The sequence below is a fragment of the Lithobates pipiens genome, unplaced genomic scaffold, assembly GCF_037356315.1.
Source record: "Lithobates pipiens isolate NorthernLeopardFrog02 unplaced genomic scaffold, aLitPip1_a1.2 Scaffold_23, whole genome shotgun sequence".
In the NCBI taxonomy this organism is placed as follows: domain Eukaryota; kingdom Metazoa; phylum Chordata; class Amphibia; order Anura; family Ranidae; genus Lithobates; species Lithobates pipiens.
This window is the reverse complement of record NW_027507785.1, coordinates 225,742,363-225,770,229: the sequence shown is the minus strand read 5'-3', so window position 1 is coordinate 225,770,229 and position 27,867 is coordinate 225,742,363. Positions and strand designations below refer to the sequence as shown.

Below are 27,867 nucleotides of genomic sequence, written 5' to 3'. Positions count from 1 at the left end.
TGTGAAGTGGAAAGAAAATTATAATGTTTTTTTTTTTTTTTTTACAAATAAATATCTGAAAAGTATGGTGTGCATTTGTATTCAGCCCCTTTACTCTGATACCCCCAACTAAAATTAGACATGTTAATAGTGCAAGTATAAGGGTAAATGGCGTTACTTATATAATGAATGGTGACAGACCCTGTTCACTTGTTAGGTGCTATGTGCCTCTATAGTGACTAAAAAAATTGCATATACTAATAGTGCAATCCTAATAAATTACCAATGTGCATATACCAGTGGTGCAAATCTCACTAGGTTGCCAAATAAATATGAACTTGATATAAATAAATGTTTAAAAGTGATACATAAACCATGATACGCCAATACCAAAAATGCACGTATATAATAAATAAATAAATAAATAAAAATAAATGTTTATATATAAAAATAGTCCCAAACATGTAAGACAAATATTAAATAATAAAAAATAGTTGAAATTATATAAAACGTCCCCAAGTCCAAAAAATACATGAAAAAAATCAATCCAACCAAAGTCTTATGTGATAATTAAGTGCTTGGTGACGATAAACACAGGAAAAAAATCCAGGTGACTTTTAAGTGCTCCCCCTCTTGGGTCCCCACTCACCAGCTCCAATAACCCCTACAGGGGTATCTCACGTAGTATATAGGCTTGATGTACCGATACTGTTTCCCAAGATAGATCATGCAGCCAGGCTCCAACCTTTCCAACCAGTATCCAGCTCCTATGGACTTTCCAAGGATATTCCGAAGCTGGACCGAATTAGGTGTGCAAAAGATCTCTCGCCAAGCCCAGATCAACCAGCTGTGCTCCTCTCCTAATGCGCTCTCCAATATCCAGTATAGTAAGGTTTTCATGCAAAAAATTAGATATGGGCTCCCATAGTGTAGTATTTAAATAAGGAAATGTTTTTATTCCAAAATAAAAACAGTAAAAAAAGAGAGACAAAGTAAAAGTAAAAAATAAAAACAAATGTTCCATACTATGGAAACTCCTCACAAAGTCCTACAACTACGGGAGAAATGACAGCTTCAGACCTGTGAATCTCCGCCTTACACATGTTTCGTTATCAAACGTCTTCTGACCGCCTCAGAAGACATTTGATAACGAAACGTGCGTAAGGCGGAGTCCCACACTGACGTCATTTCCGGGGGTGATAGTGGTCAGTGAGCCTGTGGGACTCAGCTGGAGCGCACGCTGCAAGAGAGACATACCACGACTGCAACATTCAGGGATATACAATGTATTACTGACATATAATCACACACATAGGTTGGACTTGATGGACGTATTTCTTTTTTCAACCTCACCTACTATTTAACTATGTAACTATGTAAGAGCATGGAGAAAATTCCAGGAAACAGGCAGTTATGCTAGGAGAGCTTGACAGGGCTGTAAAAGGTCCTTAACCCATCAGCAGGACCGGTATCTGCTCCTTTTTGCAAGGAGGAACAGAACGAACAGGAATTGATACTATGGAATGGCCCCCATGCTCGTCTGACCTAAATCTTAACCTAAAGATTTGGGTTCGAGTTGAGGTCAGGACTCTGTGCTGGCCAGTCAAGTTCCTCCACCTCAATCTCGCTCATCCCTGTCTTTATGGACTTTGCTTTGTGCACTGGTCCAAATCATTTGGGGGAGGGGGATTATGGTGTGGGGTTGTTTTTCAGGGGTTGGGCTTAGCCCCTTAGTTTCAGTGAAGGGAACTCTTAAGGCATCAGAATATACAAGACAGTTCCTTTGTGGGAACAGTTTGGGGATGGCTCCTTCCTGTACCAACATGACTTACCTCAACCTGATAGAACACCTTTGGGATGAATTCGAACAGAGACTGCAAGCTAGGCCTTCTTGTCCAACATCAGTGCCTGACCTCTCAGATGCGGTTCTAGAAGAAGGGTCCAACATTCCCATAGACATACTTCTAAACCTTGCGAACAGCCTTCCTAGAAGAGTTGAAGCTGTTATAGCTGCAATGGGTGGGCCAACTCAATATTGAACCCTATGGACTAAGATTGGGATGCTATTACATTTCATGAGCATTGTGCATGTATTGGTGTCCCAATACTTTTGACAGTATAGTATATATGGTTAAGATCATTGACAATATCTGAGATATTGGCTATGATGGAGAGCAGAATATGGATAACAAGTGTTCTAGCTTCCTTAGGAATACATGGCATGCTTGCACTTGGAGGAACAGGTGTAGTGGTAAATTCTAAAATTAATCAAAAGGTTTGGTTCCAGTATAATTTATCCGAGGGATAGAACCAGAGGGTATGTATTCATTATCCAATCAAACCCTATTGGCACCAACAATCAGTTTCTGTGAATTAAAGTTGTTTTTTACCTCTGTCTTAAAATGCTGAGGTTCACCCTTAGAGGTGAGGGCACACCAATAGAGCAAGTGGTGGTGGAATTGGTACAATAGATACAGATTTTATTGGAAGATTGATAACCATGGTGGAAATTTGGACTTATTTTGCCCTAACTTAATTTATGAAGATGTCAGTCACTATGTATATTTTTATTCACTAAAACATTTTTTTCACTGGCAATGTTAGTCACATAGAGCTGAAGAATCTTTAATAACTTCTGTTTATTATATGCTATGTTTACTACATTATGATAAGAAATATGTTTTTTTTTCTTGAGGAATATAGTGGTGAATAACGGTTTATACAGTTTATTGTTCCTTTATCTGAAGAAAGCTCGGATACTTCTTTGAATTTTTGTTTGGTACATGCTGCTATTTTAGCATTGCACGCACATAGTTTAGGAGGGTGGGAGGCACCAGTAATCATATTTTTTCCCCATAATTGATAAGTTGGTATATTGGGATTTATTTTCATCTGCATGGCATGATTTAGAACAACATAAAAAAAAAACTTCAGTAAATAAGGCAAAAAAATGCCAAATAAAGTTGTGTTCCACCCTTACACCAGAGTCCCCATCTCCTATTATATTAGAATCTCATCAAAGTCTCCCTTGCATCAGAGTGCCCCTTATATTAAAGTTTCCCTTATATGAGATTCCCCTCTTACATCAGAGGACTAGATAAAATATTGCTGCAGGCCATATTTAACCTGTTGGCCATAGTTTGGAGACCCCTTAAATATGAGTTACACGTAATGAAAGGGTCTTGTTAAAGGAGAATTCCAGCTAAAGCCTAACCAGTCTTAAAAGTCCCCCCAAAACCTAACTAACCTGTGCTAAAAAGATGTCTACCTTTTTTCAGCCCACTTTGGTCCTGTCATGTGATCCCCTGTGTCAGCCAGAAGCAGCTGCAGGGGAATGGAGAGAGTGCCCCATAATGTCTGCGAAAACCAGAAATGATGACACCACCCGTAGCCTTTCATGGTTCAGCTGTTGTCAGCGGTCCCGCCTCTCCCCTGCAGACATTTTCAGCCAACTGAAGCCCTCTGTCAGCTGATGTCACAGTGGCGATCCAGACTCTGAAAAGATCCTGGTCATATATTCAGGATCCACCAAAAACCCTGGATTGGCACCTGGCACTCAGTCTCTCAGCGATTCGCTGAGAGCCTGAGCCAGCCACTCTTGCCCCCTCCACAGCCCAGCAATCCAGTGAGCACTGGAGGGGAGAGCAGATAGCCCAGTGTTTCTTCTCAGAGGAGATAGGGTTGCCACCTGTCCAGGATTCACCCGGACAGTTCGGGTTTGAAATCATGTGTCCGGGTTTCAGACTGCTTGAAACCCGGACACATTATTTAGACTGGGCTATGGCTTCCCAGCAGGGTTGCTACATGCAATTGTCTAAGCTGAGAGTGACAGGGTTCTCAGGTCACCCCTTACATCAGAGTTCCCCTTTACACCAGAGGTCACAGTGTTCCCCCTTACATCAGAGTCCTCTCTGTACATCAGAGTTCTCAGTGTTACCCCTTAAATCATAGTTCCCAGAGCATCCCTTACATCACAGTCTGCAGAGACCCCCTTACAGTGAAAGGGAACTCTACGAGTTCAGATGTAAAAGGGGAACTCAGTGGACTTTGATGTAAAGGGGGACCCTTGTAATTAACTTCAAATGATTAGAAATGTTATTTAATAGCAAAATATATGTATAAAAACAAATTGCTGTGTGCGGCTAAAGTGTTCAGGTTTGACTTGAAGAAAAGGTGGCAACCCTAGGAGGAGAACTGAGCAATCAGCGGTGTTTGATCACCCAGTTCTTACTACAGAGCCAGCAAGAGGACAGCATTGGATCAATAATGCATCCACCTAGTTTTTGATTTTTTGTTTTTTTAGAAAGCTCTCTTTTAATCTACTGAATAAAGTGAAAAACAACATCCTTCATTAGTAAAACACAATTTCATGTCCAGTAACCATTAAAGCAACTTTAAAAATCTCAGTTGACGTCATCCTTAAACAAGAAAGGCTTCTTGTTGGACTGTCCGCATATGAAGTACAGAAGAGGAGGTCATGTTCTAAAGTATTTATTATCATGGAGGAGGAGTTTAACAAAAAGAGGAGGAAGTTATTCACTTTGCAGGGATTAACTGCATGCTGTTCCAGGCAATGTCCTAGTGTCCCACAGTGTCCTTCCATAGGATCAGACAGCTGGAGATGGGGAGGGATGCTTCCATGGATTCTGTATTTATTTCTGATAAATGAAGGATGCTGTATGCATTGAGGCTAGCCTACCTTGCCTCTCTAGACTGAGTTTCTAGCTGCCAAGAGTCAGGACAAGGATTTCTTTGTCTTACTGTACACCAGAGGGAGGATCTGAGCCCTTGTGCTGGGCTTTCTGTTCTACAGCTCCAATCTCACATGAACAAATAGTGGGAAGGAGAGGATGGCTTTGCAATGAGGCAGCCCCAGCACTTGAATTTCTTTGCGAAACACGGCGCTGTGGCACGGAGGAAAAAAAAAATCCATCTCTGGTTTTTCACCACCTGGGAAGCAGCTGTAGCCATGTGAATCCCATTTTGGAGGTTACAATGGATCAGTGATTTGTCTGATCAGGGATAACAAAAAAATAAAAAATAAAGGGGGAAATCATTATCAGGTGGCTGGAGCTTTAAGCGTCAATTCAAGTTAGCATGTGTGGGCATCTGAGCTAAATCTGCCAGTGGATCCAGACAAGCATTTTAATTAAGTAGATGATCTCGTTTAACAGAAGCTTATTGTGGGTGCAGGGAAGCAGGCACAGGAACACAAGGCTTCCCTTGAAGTGTGCCTCCTGAAATCCAGCGATTGAGACGTTTCAGCACCGCAAGCATGGACAGCTCCTGAGCACCGGTTGTGCCTTTGATTGTGTGGATGGTTCTTTAAATGAGTTTTCACTTCTCACTGACGATCATGCTTTATTTCCAGATGGTGATCATGGCAGGGACTGTAATGCTGGCTTATTACTTCGAATACACGGACACGTTCACTGTGAATGTCCAAGGGTTTTTCTGCTTCGATAGCACTTACACCAAGCCCTATCCAGGACCTGATGAGAGCAGCGACATCCCCCCAGTTCTTCTCTTCTCCCTGGTCACAGGGGTGCCTGTGCTTGTGGTAAGAAGCATCTTCTATACTTCTATTACTTCTACACTAGATCACACATTGCAACCTTCATTAGAACACTCACATGATCATTAGATCAATAAATACTAGATCACCTTGTGATTGTGGTAAGCATCTTCTATACTTCTATTACTTCTACACCTGATCACACATTGCACACTCACATGATCATTAGATCAATAAATACTAGATCACCTTTTGATTGTGGTAAGCATCTTCTATACTTGTATGAGTTCTAAACCTGATCACACATAGCAACCTTCATTGGAACACACACAATCATTAGATCAATAAATACTAGATCATCTTGTTCTTGTGGTAAGCATCTTCTATACTTCTATCACTTATACACCTCATCACACATTGTAAACCTTCATTAGAACACTCACATGATCATTAGATCAATAAATACTAGATCACCTTGTGCTTGTGGTAAGCAGCATCTTCTATACTTATTTTACTTCTACACCTGATCACACATTGCAACCTTCATTGCAACACACACAATCATTAAATCAATAAATACTAGATCACCTTGTGCTTTTGGTAAGCATCTTCTATACCAGTGTTTCTCAAGTCCAGTCCTCAAGGTGCCCCAGCAGGTCATGTTTTCAGCATTTCCCTCACCTGAAACGCTGTGGTAATTACTAAGGCAGTGAATCAAAATCGAATCACCTGTGCAAAATAATGGAAATCCCGAAAACATGACCTGCTGGGGCGCCTTGAGGACTGGACTTGAGAAACACTGTCCTATACTTCTATGAGTTCTAGACCTGATCACACATTGCAAATCTTCATTGTAACACTCATACAATCATTAGCTCAATAAATACTAGATCACCTTGTGCTTTTGGTATGCATCTTCTATACTTCTATCACTTCTAGACATGATCACACATTGTAAACCTTCATTGCAACACAGACATGATATCAATAAATATGAGATCATCTTGTGCTTGTTTCCTATTATAGAGCTGTCAGACTATAGCAAACAGCAGTAACCCAGGGCAACCACAGACCTTACTTAGATCTGGCTTAAATGTGATTGGATACTAGCAGTTACAGCATTTTGTACATCAGCATTATCACTGCTTCTGACATTATTAAATCAACCTCTACTGAGATATGAAAAGTACTAGAATGCAAAGCCATTAGCCTTACGTCACTGATTAGTAAATTAAAACCGGATCAGATTTATATGTTTTAATTTTTGTACTGTTGATCTTAAAATGATTTCAGGTGTGGGTGTTTGTTTAAGTGTTAAGCTGGATATACATTATACAATTTTTGCTGTTGAATGTCCTTTAGATTTATCTTAAACTATGTAGCGCAATTTGGAAATATTTAGGTTTGACCCCATATTACAGGCATACCCCACTTTTAAGTACACAATGGGGTTTATTTACTAAAGCTGGAAAGTGCAAAATCAGGTTCATTTCTGCATAGAAACCAATGAGTATGTGGTTTTGGTAAACATAAAGGAAAGTTGTACATGAAAATTGTATAGTGTGTAGCCAGCATACAGTGTTTTAATTACTGTACATCATCCTGCTGTTGTTAATTGCAATAGTTTTTTTATGGCTCTGGCTGAGAATTCACTGCACTATATTTGCATTTGTAAAGCTGCATGAGGTTTTTTTTACATATAGTGGAATGGATTTAACTGCCTGCAGCTCCCTCTTCTGACGATCTCTCCCCTCTCACCCCCCTCCTTTTTTTTAACGCTTACTGCCCTCTATCTCAAGTCACTGTGTGCTTTATTCTGCTGTGCCTTTGAGCAGAGCTGATCTGCAGTTTAGTGCTGTGTCCCGGGCTAGCAAGGTTCATTTTGTGCTTAAACCAGCACTTTGGCTTTTTTATTTTTTTTTCAGCTAGTGACAATCATCATCTTGATATTGACAAGCTTGATCTCTGCAATGACCACACTAAGCATTTGTCTGTTTCCCTGAAAAGGCAGCCAAGTGAAAGGGCAGCACAACGGCAGCTGAGGGTAGCTGAGGAAGTGACCTACTGGTGTATATACTTCATCGCAGACATAATGATGACTCCGCTGACTTGTCAGTTCAGTTGTAAATTGGTGTTTGATGGCGGCTGTTCATTCACAAAATGGACCTCCCTTGTAAATAACCAAAGCCACTTGTTAGAAGATTATGGGGGGTTTATGCAGATTCAATCTGCTTACTTTTAAACCTTTAGGAATCGGAGCTGTAACCCATTTTCTGCTAACAAAGCTATATCCCTTCAAAAGATAATTTGATAGACAGCTATTTTAATTTCTCTGTCTATCTCTAAAATATACATGCTTGCCCTATTATTTTTTACCATACTATTACTATTATTTACCATATTATTATAGCAAATTAGTATTAATCAAACAGCCTTATGTATCTGCTATTTTTTTTGTTTCTAAATATCATTTTGCGATTTTATTATATGCACTATGACATGATAATTGAATGTCTTTGGAAGACATGCGATTGGCTGAGAGCAATGGTATGATGTATATATGATTTATTCTCATAGTAGCTTTCAAACCTCAGGTCACCTGCAGAGGACCAAGCTAGAATCACAGATGTTGATGAAATGAGGTCGGGCACCTTAAATCTAGCTTGGCCTCGTCATCCCTGCTGTTTAAGCCTACAGCATATTGCACTGTACTACAGGCCCCTGCAAAGACGGTGGTTACTGTATACAGTGTAGAACATTCTACTCAATACAAAAAAAAGAACTCAATTTGTTTGCATTATGTCAGTATCTTGTAAGCTTTAAATGATTCTGATTTTAGTTACCAGTATATCTTGTTTGTACACATTTGGTCCTTAGCCCTTGTACACACGTTCGGAGATTCCGACAACCAAATCCGTCGGATTTTGTCCGACAGATTTTGTCCGACGGATTTTGTCCGAAACTGTTTCATACACACGGTCAGACAAAGTTGTCGGAAAATCCGACGTGATTACGTTATTTTGTTACGACGGGACTATGTTCAGGCTAGTAGCCAATAGCTTTGGTGTAGGAATTTGATCTGAGCATGCGTGGCACTTTGTCCGATCAGAATTCTCTACACATGATCGGCGTATATCCGATCGGAGCATTTTGTCGGAAAATTTTACCAACAAGTTGGAAAACTTGGTCCGTCGGATAGTCCGACGGAAACAGTCCGATGTAGACCACACACAGTCGAAATATCCGACAAAACGGTCCGATCGGACACATTCCGTCGGAATCTCCGACCGTGTGTACAAGGGCTTAGTGTGAATGCCCTGTACACACAGTCGGACTTTCCGACGGAAAATGTGCGATCAGATATTGTTGTCGGAAAATCCGATCGTGTGTGGGCTCCATCTGACTTTTTCCGTCGGAATTTCGGACACACAAAGTTTACGAGCAGGATGTAAAATTTTCCAACAACAAAATCTGATTATTTAAATTCCGATCGTGTGTAGACAATTCCAACGGACAAAGTGCCACGCATGCTCAGAATAAATTACGAGACGAAAGCTATTGGCTGCTGCCCTCTTTATAGTCCCGTTATACGTGTTGTACATCACCGCCTTCAGAACGATCAGATTTTCCGACAACTTTGTGCGACTGTGTGTGCAAGACAAGTTTGGGCCAAAATCCATCTGAAAAAATCCAACGGATTTTGTCGTCGGAATGTCGTATGGGGCATTAATAGATTTTTACCTAAATCCTGAACACCAGTGTGCAAAGTTCAGCGTTTATCATGTACACATAATAGCATAGCAATAAAAAAAGATAGTGCTCAGTAAAGAGGCCAGTAAATGTTGAGACTGTGCTTATTTATTACAATGGACACTACAGAACTTAGTAACCCTTAGCAATCAATCATATTGCATTTACTTCATAAAGACATGTGAGCGATTTATTCCGATAGCTTGGTATAGGTTACATTAATCCACGTGTTAATAAAGTTCATATGTTTTAAAAAACATTAATTGTATATTTATTATAAAGAGCTAAATGTTGTGTATGTGATTAATGCACTGAATTTAACTGTATTTAAGATGATGAATTACTGTTTGTGGTTTAATGATAATGAATAGGTGCATAGAATCAATGTACACAAATGGCTCTGCAATAGTAGGCCATCACCCTCAAGGGACCAATCATGTGACACCCTCAGCAGTCCACACTAAGAAAACACTATTACATCTGAAAAGTGCTACCAGTGTTTTATAAAGTCTACAAACACTCCATGTTTTCTAGTTCTCTTTACAAAATTAGATGCAAGACCATTATTAAAGTACAGGTGTCAGTAAACTGAAAAAAAAAAACCTTAACTGGTAACCCAAACAAAGTAAAGGCACCATTTCAGCCCAAACTAGGTGCATGCTTCTAACCCTAAATCCTGACATTGGTAAAGGTTGCCAACCATCTCCTGCTCCCTCCTGACTCCTACATATTCCTATTGGGTTTTCACTATGATACCTGAGTCACTGGCCAATAGGATTGCACAGGAGACCGGAGGAATTTAGGTGCTTGCACTTTATACATCAGCAAAAATATTCAGCAAGTTTACTTTAATTATTTTTTTTAAAGTGACCTGTGCATGTACATGAAAGTGTGGGGAGCCCATACAGTACAGGGGCTATTTCATAAAATATGTGGCTAAGTGGTTAGCACTTCTGCATATACCAGTACTAGGGTCGCTGGTTCGAATTTCAGCCGTGACACTACCTGCCTGGAGTTTGCATGTTCTCCCTGTTCCTGCATGGGTTTCCTCCGGTTTCCTCCCACGCTCCAAAGACATGATGGTAGTTACTTGGCTTCTGTCTAAATTGACCCTATTATGTGTATGTATGAATGTGAGATAGGGACCTTAGATTGTAAGCTCCTAGAGGGCAGGGACTGATGTGAATGTACAATATATACAGCACTGCGTAAATTGACAGCGTTATTTAAGTACCTGCAATAATAATAAATAAAAGTATAGCAAACATGGAGCTGTTACCAATAGCAACTGGTCCTAATCAAATGGAAAAATTTTACCTATAGGGCAAATTCTGAAAACTGGTGCAAAAGAGATTATTATCATGAAGGGGGGAGGGGCCTGACATGCTGATGTCATGCCGGTGCATCTGATTCTTGGAGCGCCAGCTATTTTGGTATGTTCGGCCGCATTGATATATGTTTTATCCACGTGGAAAATGTTTATGCTGTATGCTTTTAGCTTTTAGCTTTACTAAACATACTACACTATCATACGATGTTGGGGCTCTGTGTGGTGAGCTATTCCCTGTTTAGGAGGAGCTACGGGAACGTATCTGATCACTACTGGGCAGCTATTGGCGAGAATCAGAAAGGATCTCATGTGATGGCATAATTGTAACAGGCTGAATTTCTTTTCTTGCTGTGGTGAGTGCATAGTGGTGGTGGTATGGGTGTACTTGTGAATACACGTGTGGCAGGATCTTTGCACTTCCAGCAAAATTTACTTTTGAAAACAATGTCTATGTTGGACATTTGATTATATGAACTTTTTACATTTTTATTTATAATCTACTTTACACTTTAATGCACTTTATTATATGGACTGTTTTTTCCACTGTTGCCCTATTTTGAGCACTTTGATATAATTTCACACTAGTGAATATTAATATAAATGTCATTATATACACTGTGAGATATGTTTGGGATTCTTTAGCGTTGTTTGAGCGCTACGCTATTTTTATTCAAGTGAGTTTTGTCATCTCTCAGTGCTAGAAGCCTGATATTTTCTAGCACTCATGGTACCTCTTGTATTAGGGTGTTATTATGGCCCATAATATCAGAATGCATTTTTTTACTTTCCATATGAATAAAAGATCAAATCACTTTGGTACTATTGTGAGCACCACTTTTGCTAATTTTATTCCAGCTTTCATGAATTAGCCCCATTGTCGCTGAAGCCTCTAATCTAGTATTGGCCCCGCCCCCAGCTCTCTTCTCATTGGCTCACTGGCTGTGATTGACAGCAGTGAGAGCCAATGGCTGTCTCAGTATCTAAGTTCAAAAGCAAAAATGTAATATATTGCAGCTCACCAGTTTTCTCTTTTTTTTCCAGTTTTTTTTTTTTGTTTTCACCTGCTAATTTTGAAAATATCACAATTTCTGTCTATGGGTAGCTACACTCACTCACTCCACTTTATCTATGGAGGGAGCCATAATTTTCATAAAAGATTATCTCCTCAATAGGACTACAAACATATTTTCCTTTCTTCATCTTCGTTTCATGGGAGGCCTGGGAATCTGTAGTTTACAGACCATAGCTTGGAAGGACGCATTCAGTTTAGTGCAGAGGAAGTGACAAGGACACTGCATTTTTTGGCAAGATCAAAATACATTTTCTGTATTTGTGGAAAATGGTGCTATTCTGAAAATTGAAAACTAGTGCAGCAACCACATCTAAGGCTGGGTAAGTTAAAATATATAAAAAATGTTGAGGTTATATATCCTTTTAAATAAATTCCAGATAAAAACTGAAGGTGATATTTGCATATTCAGAGCCCCAGATCTAGAGGCTTCCACCATACTTGTGACCAGGCTAATAAAAGGCACTCACAGGCATGTCTGGTTGGCTGCTTTTAGGCTTTAACATTGGAATTATTACCTGTTAAACATGAGAGTGTTTCTTTAACTCAAAGAAACTCATACATAACTCATATGTAGTATATGTGTATAGTTTAGTCGTTTCTTGTTTTAAATACAGTAGGGAATGATGAAAACCCCTGTCAGTTAATTTTTTTTCTGCCTTTGTCCCATTGGTAGCATTCCATCATTACTTCTTGCCGGGAAAATAAAATTAGAGGGAATTTCTAAAAAGTGAGGGGATATTTCACTTTTAGATAATTTTCACCCAAAGTGGAGTCTCCATTGAAATATTCACTCACCTCTTGTTCTACTAATAATTGTAAAATTTTCGATTTCCATAATTTTCGGTTATTAAGGATAGATTGGGGTTGTTGCCATTTGTTTGTACTGTTAGTAGTTGGTAAGAGGATGCACTGGATACCTTTGTTGCCATTTTTCTATTGCTGGTTGTCCAGTCTGTCCTTGTACCTTTTAAGTAGTGATGGACGAACTTCCGATGGGACGTTTTGCGAACATGAACGCGACCAACAGTTTGCGAACCGCAAGGTTCGCGGCAGACCCCATTGACTTTAATGGCAGGCGAACCTTAAAAACCTACAGGTCATATTTTCAGCCACAAAATACTTACTAGCTGTGCACACATAGTCCCACCACATGGACACTGACATAACAAAAGTATTAAGTGAATCTGGGATCGACAACGACAAGCCTTCTTTTTTTATCTGTGAAATTTTGACAATTCAGGAGCGCATGAAGGCCATGGAGGAGAGGCAAGGTCAGGCTAGGCTATGAAGGGGGTGCAGGAGATGATCAGTGCCACAGTCAGGGCAGCGCAGTCCTGTGCCAGCGTCCCAGTGTGCCAACCTGTGCTTTAGCCCCTCCCTCTGCCCGGCCCTAACCCCCACCTATGCAGGGCTCCACTGCGGTGGTCCGGAGGTGCCAGTCCAGTGCTGATCCTCAGCCATGGTGCTGGCACTGCCTGCTGATTGGTTTCTCCGCTGCTATCTCCCTCACTGTCTGAAACCAGCACCGCAATAGAGACTGAGCACTGACACCAGCACCGAGATAGAGAGCACTGACACCAGCACCGAGATAGAGAGCACTGACACCAGCACCGTGATCGAGAGCACTGACACCAGCACTGTGATAGAGAGCACTGACACCAGCACCATGATAGAGAGCACTGACACCAGCACCGTGATAGAAAGCACTGACACCAGCACCGAGATAGAGAGCACTGACACCAGCATCGTGATAGAGAGCACTGACACCAGTACCGAGATAGAGAGCACTGACACCAGCACCATGATAGAGAGCACTGACACCAGCACCGTGATAGAGAGCACTGACACCAGCACCGAGATAGAGAGCACTGACACCAGCACGAGATAGAGAGCACTGACACCAGCACCGTGATAGAGAGCACTGACACCAGCACCGAGATAGAGAGCACTGACACCAGCACCGAGATAGAGAGCACTGACACCAGCACCGTGATAGAGAGCACTGACACCAGCCCCGTGATAGAGAACACTGACACCAGCACCGAGATAGAGAGCACTGACACCAGCACCGTGATAGAGAGCACCGACACCAGCACCGAGATAGAGAGCACTGACACCAGCACCGTGATAGAGAACACTGACACCAGCACCGAGATAGAGAGCACTGACACCAGCACCGAGATAAAGAGTACTGACACCAGCAGTCCCTACACTGATAAAAGACAGCTGCAGAATCGGTCAGCACTCAGCAGCACAGCAGTCAGCAGTGCACCATAATATACTTTCTATATTTGAAAGAAAGTGTATTATACGTGTACAACCCTATATACTGTACACCTATACCAGTCCTTAAAAGGACCTTTGTGGACCTAATAGTAATAGCTAGTGATTAAACTGACTGTCCCTGCTCCACACAGCGTCCTTTCCCTACACTGACAAAAGACAGCTGCAGAATCGGTCAGCAGTGCACTCAGCAGCACAGCAGTCAGCAGCAGTGCACCAGAATATACTTTGTATATTTGAAAGAAAGTATTTTCTAAGTGTATTAAAACCCTATATACTGTACACCTATACCAGTCCTTAAAGGGACTTTTGTGGCCTAATAGCAATAGCTAGTGATTAAACTGACTGTCCCTGCTCCACACAGCGTCCTGTCCCTACACTGACAAAAAACAGAATGTAAAATGGCCGCCAGATCAGGTCTATTTATAAGGTAGGGGGGATGTCCAATTGTCCATGTGCTGAAATGTCTCAATTGGCTGTCCTGTACCCCATGATGGATGTGTCATCATGGGTCAAAGTTCTTCACAATGTAAACGCATATGTCTGCCACGCGAACAGCTCCAGAAGTCCGCCGGTTTGGCGAATCGCGAACGACCAAAATTTGCCGCGAACCGGCCGCTGGGCGAACTGCAAGGCCCTCCCTACCTTTAAGGAGCGGTGGGCTCCCTCTGGGCATGCCTCCTCTTAATCTATCTATTATTATATAATATATGTTCTCCAACTCAGGTGACTCTCAAAATTTTAGCGTTAGAACTGCAGTACGCTGGGGTTCCAAAATATATCCTCTGCAGCTTATGCATGTATTTGCAAATGTGTGCAAACTAAAGCCCTTGTTTTAATTTGTACTATTAGACAAAGTCAATTCAGTTTATTGCAGGCTGGCTGGTAAGTGAGCTGGGAATTTTTGTTTGTTGTTTTTTGACATGCCTCACCCTTCCATGTGCTCGTTGCTGCAAAGGCCAGTATGGGCTGGGGTGGTTGCCATTTGTATGTAAAATATGGGCTTCTGTCTACACATAGATAGCAGTGAAAACACAAAATGGTAAAAAACTAGAAGAAACTTTCCTGTTATACATACACTTTTTTCAGTGCTGAAAATATATATTTTTTCCCAGGGAGGATTAGCCTTGGGAACCCAGAGAATAATTAGGTGGCACAGGCTACTCATCGTGGGTGTGGCAAAATTTGGAGAAGCTTAAAATGTGAGCCTATTCACGGCATGCACAGTAACACATGACATTGCCCTTGTACCCATAAAATATGCATTAGACCCCTTTCAGGTGTTTTAGCGCCTGTAAAGTGCCTGAAAAGTGCCTCTCATGCCCCCACAGTGTGAAAGCCCTAGTGCTTTCACACTGGGGTGATGTGCTTGCAGGATGGGAAAAAAAGTCCTGCAAGCAACATTTTTGGGGCGGCACCCCTGCCCATTGAAATGAATAGGCACTGCTCCCAAAGCACCTGAAAAGCACTTTGGAAGCGCCAAATCAGGGGCATTTTTAACTCCTTCTTGGGGGTTAAAAGCGCATTGTTACCACCAGAAAAGCAGTGCCAAAGCACTGCTATAACAGTGGTAAAGCGGAGCTAAAATGAGCCCCAGTGTGAAATTACCCTTAATTACTGTGCCACAAGCAAGAGACTAACAACATGTACAACCCTCAGCACTACCACTTCAAATGAAGCGTTTCCATTGCATTTGCTTTTCTGCACACAGAGTTCCTTCAGGAAGAACTTCATTACGATAGTCAGTGACTAGGAACCAGCAGCTATTGTACAATGTAAAGAGTGCAGTGGTCAGGAGTATAAAATGTACTTAGAGTTCAGTGGTATGTAATATACAACCAAGAATACAGAGTGCAGTGGTCAGTAGCATTTCACACATAGGCCAGTGTACAAAGTATAGTGGTCAGAAGCATGTTATAGTGCATTGGTCAGGATCAGGAATATGTCATAGACAGCCCAGTGTACAGAGGACGGTCTGATGAAGAAGCTTGTAGCTTTTAAATCAATTACCTCCGCTTTTAACCTGTGAATTGTTGTATTTCCTGTCCCTGTGACATCACATCTGGTCTGGCGCCATCTTGTGGTTCACGCTGGTCATAGCCATGATCAGCTGTTCCAGGCTTCCTGCGTCCTGGCTCCCAGTACTTCTTGGGTGATTACAAACACACCATCCATGCCCCAGGCTGCAAAGGACGATCAGGGAGCTCTCTAGATACTTTCTAGAGCTTCCAGGACTGGCGATCTTATCACATGCTGACCTCATTCTACCTCAATTGTGAGTTACTAATTGTTTTCAATTAAAATTCTTGGAAATACTGTACTCAGTCTGGCACCCCTCTGTTCCCCTTTCTATACAGAGGGAAGTGGTCAGGAGCATGTCATATACAGCACACGGTACATTGTGCAGTAGTCAGGAGCATGTCATATGCAGCACAGGGTACATTGTGCAGTAGTCAGGAGCATGTCATACACAGCCCACCCTGCAGTGATTCTCCCCCACCAAGCCCTCTGGGATTCTCTCTTTCCTACACAGAACAGCTCACTTCATAGCTCTCTCTGCTTTTTAATGGCATTCTTCCCTTTCTAAGGCTCCATGCACTATGCAACCCACATGAATGATTAGTGGACAGAGTTAAAAATCTAAAAATTGTCCATATAGCCAATCAGATTCCCTTTCTCCTCTCTCCCATGCCAAGTTGCCCATCCATAGCCTAGGCTGCAAAGATGTCTGGGCTGTGCGGGTCCTGCTCATTAAAGCGGCACAAAGCCTGTGCTGTGCATAAGACACATCCGTGACCCTGATTTTTTTTCATGCCCCCTTCCATATCTATGTCAATGTATCAGGGCGGGCAAATTACTTCCTTAAACCAACGTTCTACAATGTTATTTCTTATAATTATTCATTGTCAATTTTATTATGCATCTAGCAAAAGGGACACATCTAGTCCCTTTTATTGCTTGAGCTGGCTCCCACAGAAGTCTATCATTTTTTTTCTGCTCTTAGGCTTCATGCACATTAATGTTTTTTTTAAGTGGGAGTAAACCCGCTGACTTTTTTTGCAAGGGAAAGGCATAATGAGCTAATATGTACCGCATACTAGCTCATTATGAAACACTTAACTTAGAACGAGGCGATGGCATTTCACTCATGACATGTTCCCTCTGCGTGTCTTCCGGGTATCGCGGCTCTGGCGCTGAGAGTGGCCTGAGCTGCGATGTCTTCACTCCCACACATGCGCGCACTAGTTTTCTTCCGGGCAAGGTCTGGCATCCGCCGGACTTTCAGCCAAGAATCCCCTGTGTGCATGCGCCGCTGAAGTCAACGGCTCATTGCCAGGGGAATATCTCCTAAACCTTACAAAATTGGACTATACAACCGCTTTAAGCTTTTAGAAGCTGTTAACATTTTTTTTTTCTGCTCCTGGAAGCTAAATAGCCTATGTGTCCATGCACACTACTTTAGGTTATTAGTGTTTTTTGAGTTTCTGGGAGTGTATTTCCAGCAGAAATGCTCCTAAACGCTACTAATAGCATTTTTTCCCTTTAATGGCACAAATGCTAATAAAACGCTAACGCTCCTAAACGCTAGTAAAACGCTACTACAAAAAGCTACATGATGACCTTTAATTGAACAACTTTGTTCCAAGTATACTATATGAATGCTAATGAATGTATATTTGTGTATTGATGTCATAATGTCTAAGCCAAGAAATGAGCCTTGGTACACACACACACACACACACACACACACACACTATGCCATCTGGAGCAGTCTGCTTACCAAGTTCCCCAGATTTTCTGATAACTGCCTGGCAGTTCATCATGTAGTACTGGGGTTCCTAGCCTTTTTCTTCCTGGAAGCAAATTATCTCTATGAATCAGCTTTGTTGATCCACAGTTAACTTTTGAATTAATAATAAACTCTTTTGTAAGTACTTTTATGTTGTCTACAGAAACAAAAAATACATTCATGTGCAAAATAATAATACAAAAGAATAATTAGACACTAGAAATTATTCATAAAGAGAATGTCATTTTATGACAGCATGCAAAATGTAATAATCTATAGCAATCAGCAAAAAAAGATTCTGTTAAAGTTGAAATCATGTGCAAAAAACAACAATTAATGTAGTTTAGAATTCATAAAATAATAATGGAATAAAAATGACAAAGTGCAACTGACTTGTATATTTTTTTATTATCTGTCCTCAGATTGCAAGGGGGATATCAAGAAAGTAAGCCAAGCATGCTATAGCTTCTACTTTGTTGTCCATTTAGGCTGGATTCACACCTATGCATTTTTAGTGCTTTTTGCATTTTGCAGATTTGCACTACAGAACGTACTCCATAGGAAACCATGTGAAATGGACTGTAGTGCAAATCTGCAAAATGCAAAAAGCACAAAAAATGCATAGGTGTGAATCCAGCCTTATAACTGAGGGGGACCTGGCTAACTGCTACTGACATCACCAGTGACATTTATACAGTGACCAATGATAATACTATACACTTTCACTGTACTAATGACACTGGCTGGGAAAAGGTTAACATCCAGGGTGATCAGGGGGTCAAACGTGTGCTTAACTATGTGTAATGTGTATAAAGTGTGCCGCTTTTTACTAACTGATCACACCCTTGTTATAGAGCTCTGTTTTGTTTACCAACACAGAGGTCTGGGCTGTGATTGCACACATCTGATCAGCAGGTCCCAGCTGTGAATCATTGGCTATGACTTGCTGACCGACTCCTGCTGTGTATAATCACAGCGGGAACCAGGCGGGGCGGTCGGCAAGTGATTACTATGATATGCGTTTTTGGGGTGTATAATTGTTGCTAGGAAGAGGTGTCTGTTATCATGCAGGGAAGCGCACCAAAAATGCATGTACATGCCTTTTTGATGCAGTTGCATTGAGGTCTATAGAGCCAAAAATGCACGGTGTTGCATTCACCTTTCCAAAAAACACAGCTGAGAAAACGGCATAAATGTGAATGTGCCCCATAGGAACTAATGTTAAATGGACTGTAGTGCGTTTCTGCAAATCTGAAAATGCACTGTAAAATGAAGAGTTGTGAAAATAGCCTTAGTAGTTGAAGATGTACTGGACCAGCCTGTAATGTGGAGATCTAGCACCTGGCTACGTTGTTTAGCAGGGGTGTCTGTATCACAAGACTAACTAAACAAAATTACATGTTTTGGGAGGTAAGACAGGTCACATGAGCAGTATATTTTTCAGCTATGTATTTCATTAACACCCTGGATTTTAGCTTTACAGTATACTGTACAATGAAATTATGAAATCCTTTTTTTTTATAATGTCCTAAAACAACAGCCTTTATCTCATTCTATATTGCGTGTGATTTGTCTACTCGTAGAGTGTACTATAGCCCACTTCTAATGACAGTGCTTAAAGGGAATGGTTCAAACAGAGTGAAAATGATTCATCAGACTAAAACAGCTGTTACTGTGTTAATACCGTTCCATTTCAAAACAATGAAGACATTATCACTTCTATGCCAAACAGCCATAATAGTTGCAATCGTTTTTATTACACATAATATATACTCTTTCATTCGAGCTGTCAGAAAACACTAACAAATGAAAATTGGTTCATGTTTATTACAAAACTGTTTGATTTTACTATGAAATAATTGATTAGCAACTATGATTGAAAACCTTTTCATAAGTATGGAAAATATATGAATTATTTTACACCATAAAAATACCCCCCCCCCACACCCCCACTCCCAGGGGGGGCAGTAAAGCATTAAACACATCTTATCCAGTAGAAGACATTTGGCAGGATATCCTCAGAAACATTTGATTTCTCCAGGCAGTGATACCTAGAGGATTATAAATGCACAAAGGTACATTCTGGCAGCTGTGTAGAATTAGCCCAGCTGTCACACTGTAGACTTGGCCAGTGGTAAGAAGTTGAATATTACATTATATTTTAATTTGATCATACGCATTTCTAGATATTTTGTATTATTCCATGATGAAAAACTTAGCTTAGCTGTTTATATGCAGAAGAAGATGGTCTGTTATGCTGCGTACACACGATCGGACATTCCGACAACAAAATCCCATGTTTTTTCTTCCATGAATGTTGGCTCAAACTTTTCTTGCATACACACGATCACACAAAGTTGGTCGGAAATTCCGAACGCCAAGAACGTGGTGATGTACAACACGTACGACAAGCCGAGGAAAAAAAAATTAAGTTCAATAGCCAGTTCTGCTCTTCTGCTTGATTCCGAGCATGCATGACAGTTTGTGCATCGGAATTGTCTACACACGATCGGAATTTGCACAAACGGATCTTGCTGTCGGGAAAATTTGAGAACCAGATGTCAAATTTTGTGCGACAGAAATTCCGATGAAAACTGTCCAATGCAGCCTACACACACAGTCAGAATTTCCGACAACAGGCTCTCATCGAACATTTTCCGTTGGAAAATCCGACCACGTGTACGAGGCATTAGTGTTTCAGTGGACCCATGGTAAGGTCTAATTCTGTTTATGCACACACCAATACGTTATTAGTGTTCTATAAAAAATGTAACATGTGCTCAAATAAAAACTGTATACAAATAATGAAGACCTCCTATGGGACACACAGTGGCATGAAATCTTAAACTTTTAAGTGTAAAATTGTGTTTTTCCAAATAAGCAAGTTTTTTTAATTATATAAAATCACATTAGGCAGAATTGTACATAGCAATGTGCAAAAGCAAACCCCATATGTACCTAGCTGGGACTAGATCATTATGTTTCCCGTGAAAGGATTTATTCACAGGGTAGGGCCCAGCCAAAAATTCCATTGCATTTCAATTTGATATTAAAAAATCTTCATCTGGGAAAAGGGTTTCCTCAAAACAAATCGACCCAAACTTACTTGACATTTGGGGCAACAAGCTCACAGGAGCCCTCCAGGGGCATATACACTCACAAGGGACCATGGACAAGCCCAAGGCCAACCTCAAGATACAACAACAGGAACAACTTCAGCACTCCTGTAAGGCATTGTTCAAAGTATATCATGTACTGTTGCTAATGCCAAAAGGACATATCCTGTCCTACATGTAAAAAGTACTATGGGTTCATTCGACTTTAAGGCCTGGTTCACACCTATGCATTTTTTTGTGCATTTCAGTTTTGCAATGGATGTAATTCACATCTGTGCAGTTTATGGAAACAGCCAGGTTTTTTTCTGGTTTTTGGTCCCATAGACTTCCATGGTTTAAAGATGTGTATTGAAAAATGCAAAATGCACCTGCAATATGCAAACTGCAACCTGCACAAGTATGAATCAAGCCTAAATACTGCAGAGTGAGCAGATAGATGACTACATCAGTATGCTGCTGCTCTTTCTCTGTGCAATCAGCAAGCTAAGATTATATAATCTATTAAGACACCTCCATGCAGTGACACAAGAGAATTAAAGAGGAAGTAAACCCTAGTGGGTTTACTTCCTCTTTGTCTCCCTGTAAAGGTAAAGCATAATGGGCTACTATCGCATAGTAGCCCATTATGTGTCACTTACCTGACACAGGAGCCAGTGATGTCACCGCTGTCATCTGTAGTCTGGAGCATCCATATATATATATATATATATATATATATATATATATATATATATATGGATATATATATAGATAGATATATAGATATATATAGATAGATAGTTTCAAGGGTTGTCACTGCATTACATGCATGATGGAAATGCCCAGATGCTTACCCACAAAGAAATTCAACTCCAAAACAGGTATGGAGGCACTTATGGGTCTGGTCTTGCAGAGGAGATAGGTCAAACTAGTACAAGGCCCTGAGACAGTAAAAATTTAGGAGAAAGGATTAAAAGGCAGTCTGGGTCTGGTTTTGTAGAGAACAGGCACACTGATGGTGCAGTTGTGTGCTGGGTTCTTGGGTAACTAGAACTAGGGTTCTGGGCTCAATCCTCCGGAGGAGTCCATGTCCTTGCAAGGGAGCAGAGAGAGGTATGCATGTCTGCACAGTGCTGTCTGGGACTAGATTGACAGAGGCTCAAGCCTGAGAGACAGAGCAGCAGGGCTGCCAAAGAGAGCCAGGAGGCTGAATATTGCCATGTTTGTATTGATGGTGGAAACCCCCTGCAAGGGAAGTCATTTGTTTGCTGTGAACTTGTTGTGAAGCCCTGTAGAGGCATATTTGGTGTGGGCTGGACTCACTGGTGAGCACTACATGTGAGCTAAAAACTTATCACAATAAGTTGAGGATGCTGTCAGCAATGTTGGAGTTCCAGATCTCCGCATGCTTAAAAATTGATTTTACCAGAGATGGTTTGTGCTTTACAATGTGTGCCGAAGGTGGTGCATCTGCAAAGTAAATGTGCATGGCAGCTCCTAAAGAGACAGTACTCAAAATTAAAAGTTTGATCTGCGAAAAGGAACTGTGTAAAAATCTATTGCTGTTGTCTGTGGCAACGCAGGTGTGATCTGTGCTGCTGACTTCATATCGTCTATGCAGCCTATAGATGATGTGGAGGACTTTTAGGCTGAATTTGTGAATGTTGGTGCATGGCTGGCCTGGCCTAGAAACTGCTGGTCAGAGCTGTTGCAAACTATTCTTCTGTTGAAGTCCCAGGTGATTTACTATTTGGTGGGTCAAGGCTTGAATGATTATGACAAACGCAAGGCAGAGATTCAGCTTGGAGAAGACATTGAGTGGGAATGGAATCGCCGGGAAGGCTCCAGTACCACGTGGAAAGCTTTGATAAGGAATAGCTCAGTGCTTGCGGTGCCATAAATGGGGGCATGCTGTCCTGGTAATCCAGAGAAGCCATAGTCCAGGATTAACTGCCTTGGTGTTTGCGTCAATGGGTGTGCTGTTGCCCTAGGCAAAAAAAGGAAAAACCTGTTGAGCTTGTAGGATCCATTTAAAGTCTATTTCACCATTAAAGACAGCAAAAACACCTTCTTTTTTTCTACCGACTCACATTTATTTAACCACATGGAAAAAGTTTGCAAAAATCTCCTGATTTTAATTAAAATTTTCAGGTTGATAAAAACTCAGTCTTGCCCATCCCTGGTTAGGTCCACTGAAAGAAGTAGATAAAAGAAACCACAGGGGAAGACTGTGGACTGAACTGCGCTCTCCCACAGGAGGTGTATGTTGATTACAATCAATTAACCATATGTCTCACAGGAAAGAAATTATTATTACTTTTATTTATTTTTTAAAACAGTGTGAATAAATTGTCATGCACAAATAAACAACAATAGCATATAAAAAAAACAAAAAACAAAACAAAGATTAGACATAGTTTAAAGTGGCTAAAGGAATCTGGGGGGAAGTGTACCCTCTAAAAATAAAATGAGCCGATAGTTAGAAAAATAAGAAATAATAATATCGGAGTGTAGAGTACATGATGAGGAATAAAACATAACAGAAACATTGTTGCAATTATCTATTCCCCCCCCCCTTCAGTATTCATGGAGAGATGGAAAAAGATGTAATAGCCCAGTGATCATCTGTCATCTAATCATGATCATTATTTAAAACATTCAAATGTTGGTTTGCGGACTGTTGGACTGTTGTAATAGTAATTTTACTGTTTTAATGCAATATATCTTGTTTACATGCATTTGTTTTGTTGGATTACTCTTAGGCCGCGTACACACGGGCGGACTGTCTGTCCAACTAAGTCCGTCAGACAATCCGACAGACAGTCCGTCCTACTTTTGAATGAACGGACTTGACCACACACGATGAACAGACAGTCCGTTGAAAGCTTGCACACGTCCAATACACTACAATGCAACCTTCGGCCGTGTAAATCCTTTCTGAGCATGCGCCATACTTAGTCCGTCCAACTTGCCTACTCACGAGCGGACTGTCCGCTGAAACCAAAGTTGGACGGACAATATTACGGAAATTCCGAAAGACTTAGTCCGCCAGACTGTCCGCTGAAAAAGTCCGCTGAAGCCCACACACGAGCGGACTGTCTGCTGAAACACGTTTCAGCGGACTAAGTTGGACAGACAGTCCGCCCGTGTGTACGCGGCCTTAGTCTGTGTTCACATCGGCAGTTTTGACATGTGATTTGATATGTCAAATAGCATGTCAAATTGCCGCCTATATGCCCGTAATGGCACAGTCCGATTCCAAAACGTAATTCGACCAAAAAAGGGGTTGTATAGCTCAGAGCAGCGGAAAACAAAGTCTTGGAAGTTGTCGTCAGGGTGTCCAAGCTGAGGTGTCCTCCCAAACACCAACAGACAATGTAGTCATCAGGAAAAAGAAGCAGCCCGAAACTCCATAACATCAAGCGTATTTATTGTAAAGCCTTCACAGTGAGTACAGTCATCAGCAGATGTGTTTCGGCGATAAGCCTTGTTCACAGCACCAGCGGCACCAGCCAATCCCCAAAAGTAGTTCCTGCACTTCTTGTGGTGACTTCGGGGGCTATTTGAATAGACATCTGAGCATGAATCTGCACAGACCTGTCAAATCGCCCCCGAAGTTGGACTGAAATGTCGGTTTGAAATCATGCGAGTTCAGCTGAACCTCAGTGTGAACGTGGGCTTATATACATTTTTTTCTGTCCCTCCCAGGATTAATGACAACTGAAAGCCTTGCATTTTTTTCACCTGTGCTCACTGCAGATGCAAGGTTAGGTCTACCCTCCCCCTCTTATTTATAGCGGGTAGTTAGACAGTTTTGACAGGTTGATAAAGAAGCCGAATTGCTTTGAAACGCGTTCCTGTTCCCAGGAGAGCATTGCGGCATACTGCAGGTGGACGGTTCCTAGACTCTGGCGGCTCCTGACATCTTTTCCTGCAGCGACGGTATCTCCAGCAGCAGCCATCGTTTCTTCCCAGCCTGCGGCCAAGGCGGGGAGTCAGACGTCCCTTGCACAGACTTCACATCAGCTCCAGTATCCTGCTTTCCATCGTACCCCCTCTCTCATTGGTTTGTGGGTGTAATATTTCATTGGTTTTCATTATTAAACCTTTCTCACAGTACTGCACTATGAGATGTGCGCTCTTTTTTTTTCTTTTGCCCTGTTCCATCAAGAAGCAACATACAAAGCCATTTAATAGTCATACATACACTGTAGGACTATTAAATGTAGGACTTGTTTGGGAAATATACAGTAGCCTTTGGGTATACAGTAGAGCTGCACAATTAATCGCCAAGAATAATCGCGATCTTGACTAAAGTGTTTAACAATTCTTTCTATGCAAAGAATTCTCTCTGTTCTTCTGAAGCTACAGCCATCAAAAGAAAGGAAGAGAAAAACTGGGCAGTCTGCCAAGAATTAAAACATATTGTATCAGTTGAACTTAAGTATAAACATTGTAACAATTAGTCAATGGAATAGACTTTGTGTGTAAGTGAAAAAAGTTTAACCACTTAACCACTTCAGCTCCGGACCAATAAACACCTTAAGGACCAGAGGTCTTTTTGCAATTTCGCACTGCGCTGCTTTAACTGGTAATTGCGCGGTCATGCAATATTGCACCCAAACGAAATTTGCGTCCTTTTCTTCCCACAAATAGAGCTTTCTTTTGATGGTATTTGATTGCCTCTGCGATTTTTTTTTTTGCGATATAAATGGAAAAAGAGCGAAAATTTTGAAAAAAAAAGATATTTTCTTCTTTTTGTTATAAGAAAAATCGAATAAACTAAATTTTAGTCATACATTGAGGGCAAAATTTATTTAGCCACATGTCTTTAGTAAAAAAAATGTCAATAAGCGTATATTTTTTGGTTTGCGCAAAAGTTATAGCGTCTACAAACTAGAGTACATTTTCTGGAATTTACACAGCTTTTAATTTATGACTGCCGATCTCATTTCTTGAGGTGCTAAAATGGCAGGGCAGTACAAATCCCCCCCAAATGACCCCATTTTGGAAAGTAGACACCCCAAGGAAATTGCTGATGGGTATGTTGAGCCCATTGAATATTTATTTTTTTTGTCCTAAGGGATTGAATAATGACAAAAAAAAAAAAAAAAATTTTTTTTACAAAAAGTTGTCACTAAATGATATATTGCTCACACATGCCATGGTTATATGTGGAATTGCACCCCAAAATATATTCCGCTACTTCTCCCGAGTATGGCGATACCACGTGTGTGGGACTTTTTGGGAGTCTAGTCGCGCACGGCACCCCGAAAACCAATCACCACCTTCAGGATTTCTAAGGGTGCAAATTTTTGATTTAACTCCTCACTACCTATCACAGTTTCGAAGGCCATAAAATGCCAAAATAGCACAAAACCCCCCAAAATGACCCCATTTTGGAAAGTAGACACCCCAAGCTATTTACTGAGAGGCATGTTGAGTCCATGGAATATTTTATATTTTGCCACAAGTTGCGGGAATATTACAAACTTTTTTTTTTTTGCACCAAGTTGTCACTAAATGATATATTGCTCACACATGCTATGGGCATATGTGAAATGACACCCCAAAATACATTCTGCTGCTTCTCCCGAGTACGGGGATACCACATGTGTGGGACTTTTTGGGAGTCTAGTCGCGCACGGCACCCCGAAAACCAATCACCACCTTCAGGATTTCTAAGGGTGCAAATTTTTGATTTAACTCCTCACTACCTATCACAGTTTCGAAGGCCATAAAATGCCAAAATAGCACAAAACCCCCCCAAATGACCCCATTTTGGAAAGTAGACACCCCAAGCTATTTACTGAGAGGCATGTTGAGTCCATGGAATATTTTATATTTTGCCAAAAGTTGCGGGAATATTACAAACTTTTTTTTTTTTTGCACAAAGTTGTCACTAAATGATATATTGCTCACACATGCTATGTGCAGAAGTCAAATTACACCCCAAAATAAATTCTGCTGCTTCTCCCGAGTACGGGGATACCACATGTGGGGGACTTTTTGGGAGCCTAGCCACGTACGGGACCCCGAAAACCAAGCACTGCCTTCCGGATTTGAATATAAAATGCTATAAAAAACAAACTAACCAGAGTCACCCGTAACACTTATACGGTGATCAGTGGTGAAAGGGTTAACTAGGGGCAATCAGGGGGTTCAAATTTTTATTAGGTAGTATATGGGGGTCCCTGGCGCTATATAAAAACCTGACGGGGAACCTAAATAACTAACTGGCTAACCAGCGTCACCAGTGACACTTATACTGTGATCGCTGGTGAAAGGGGGTGAAAGGGTTAACTAGCAGCAATCAGGGGGTTAAAACCATTATTGGGTAGTATATCGGGGTACCTAGCGCTATAAAAACCTGGCGGTGAACCTAAAAAAATAACTAGCTACCTAGCGACACTAGCGACACTGATGCAGCGTTCAGAAAAATTATCGCTTAGTGACACTGGCAAAAGGGGGTGAAAGGGTTAACTAGCGGAAATCAGGGGGTTAAAACCATTATTGGGTAGTATATCGGGGTACCTAGCGCTATAAAAACCTGGCGGTGAACCTAAAAAAATAACTAGCTACCTAGCGACTGTAGCGACACTAATGCAGCGATCAGAAAAACGATCGTTTAGTGACACTGGCAAAAGGGGGTGAAAGGGTTAACTAGCGGCAATCAGGGGGTTAAAACCATTATTGGGTAGTATATCGGGGTACCTAGCGATATAAAAACCTGGCGGTGAACCTAAAAAAATAACTAGCTACCTAGCGACACATGCAGCGATCAGAAAAATGATCGCTTAGTGACACTGGCAAAAGGGGGTGAAAGGGTTAACTAGCGGCAATCAGGGGGTTAAAAACATTATTGGGTAGTATATCGGGGTACCTAGCGCTATAAAAACCTGGCGGTGAACCTAAAAAAATAACTAGCTACCTAGCGACACTAGCGACACATGCAGCGATCAGAAAAATGATCGCTTAGTGACACTGGCAAAAGGGGGTGAAAGGGTTAACTCTAGGGGCAATCAGGGGGTTAAATCTTTATTGGGGGGTGAT

The 27,867-nt window shown here is 41.2% G+C and overlaps 1 protein-coding gene across 1 annotated transcript in view; it reads left to right on the top strand.

The window, feature by feature from the left end:
- The first annotated feature begins 4,553 nt into the window (after positions 1 to 4,553).
- Positions 4,554 to 27,867, top strand: part of PLPPR5 (phospholipid phosphatase related 5) — a 431,124-nt gene continuing 407,810 nt past the window's right edge. Inside the window, exon 1 of the mRNA XM_077452875.1 lies at positions 4,554 to 5,539. Coding sequence (XP_077309001.1) covers positions 5,309 to 5,539 — 231 coding nt within the window. The 5' untranslated portion in view covers positions 4,554 to 5,308. The remainder of the gene's footprint in view (positions 5,540 to 27,867) is intronic.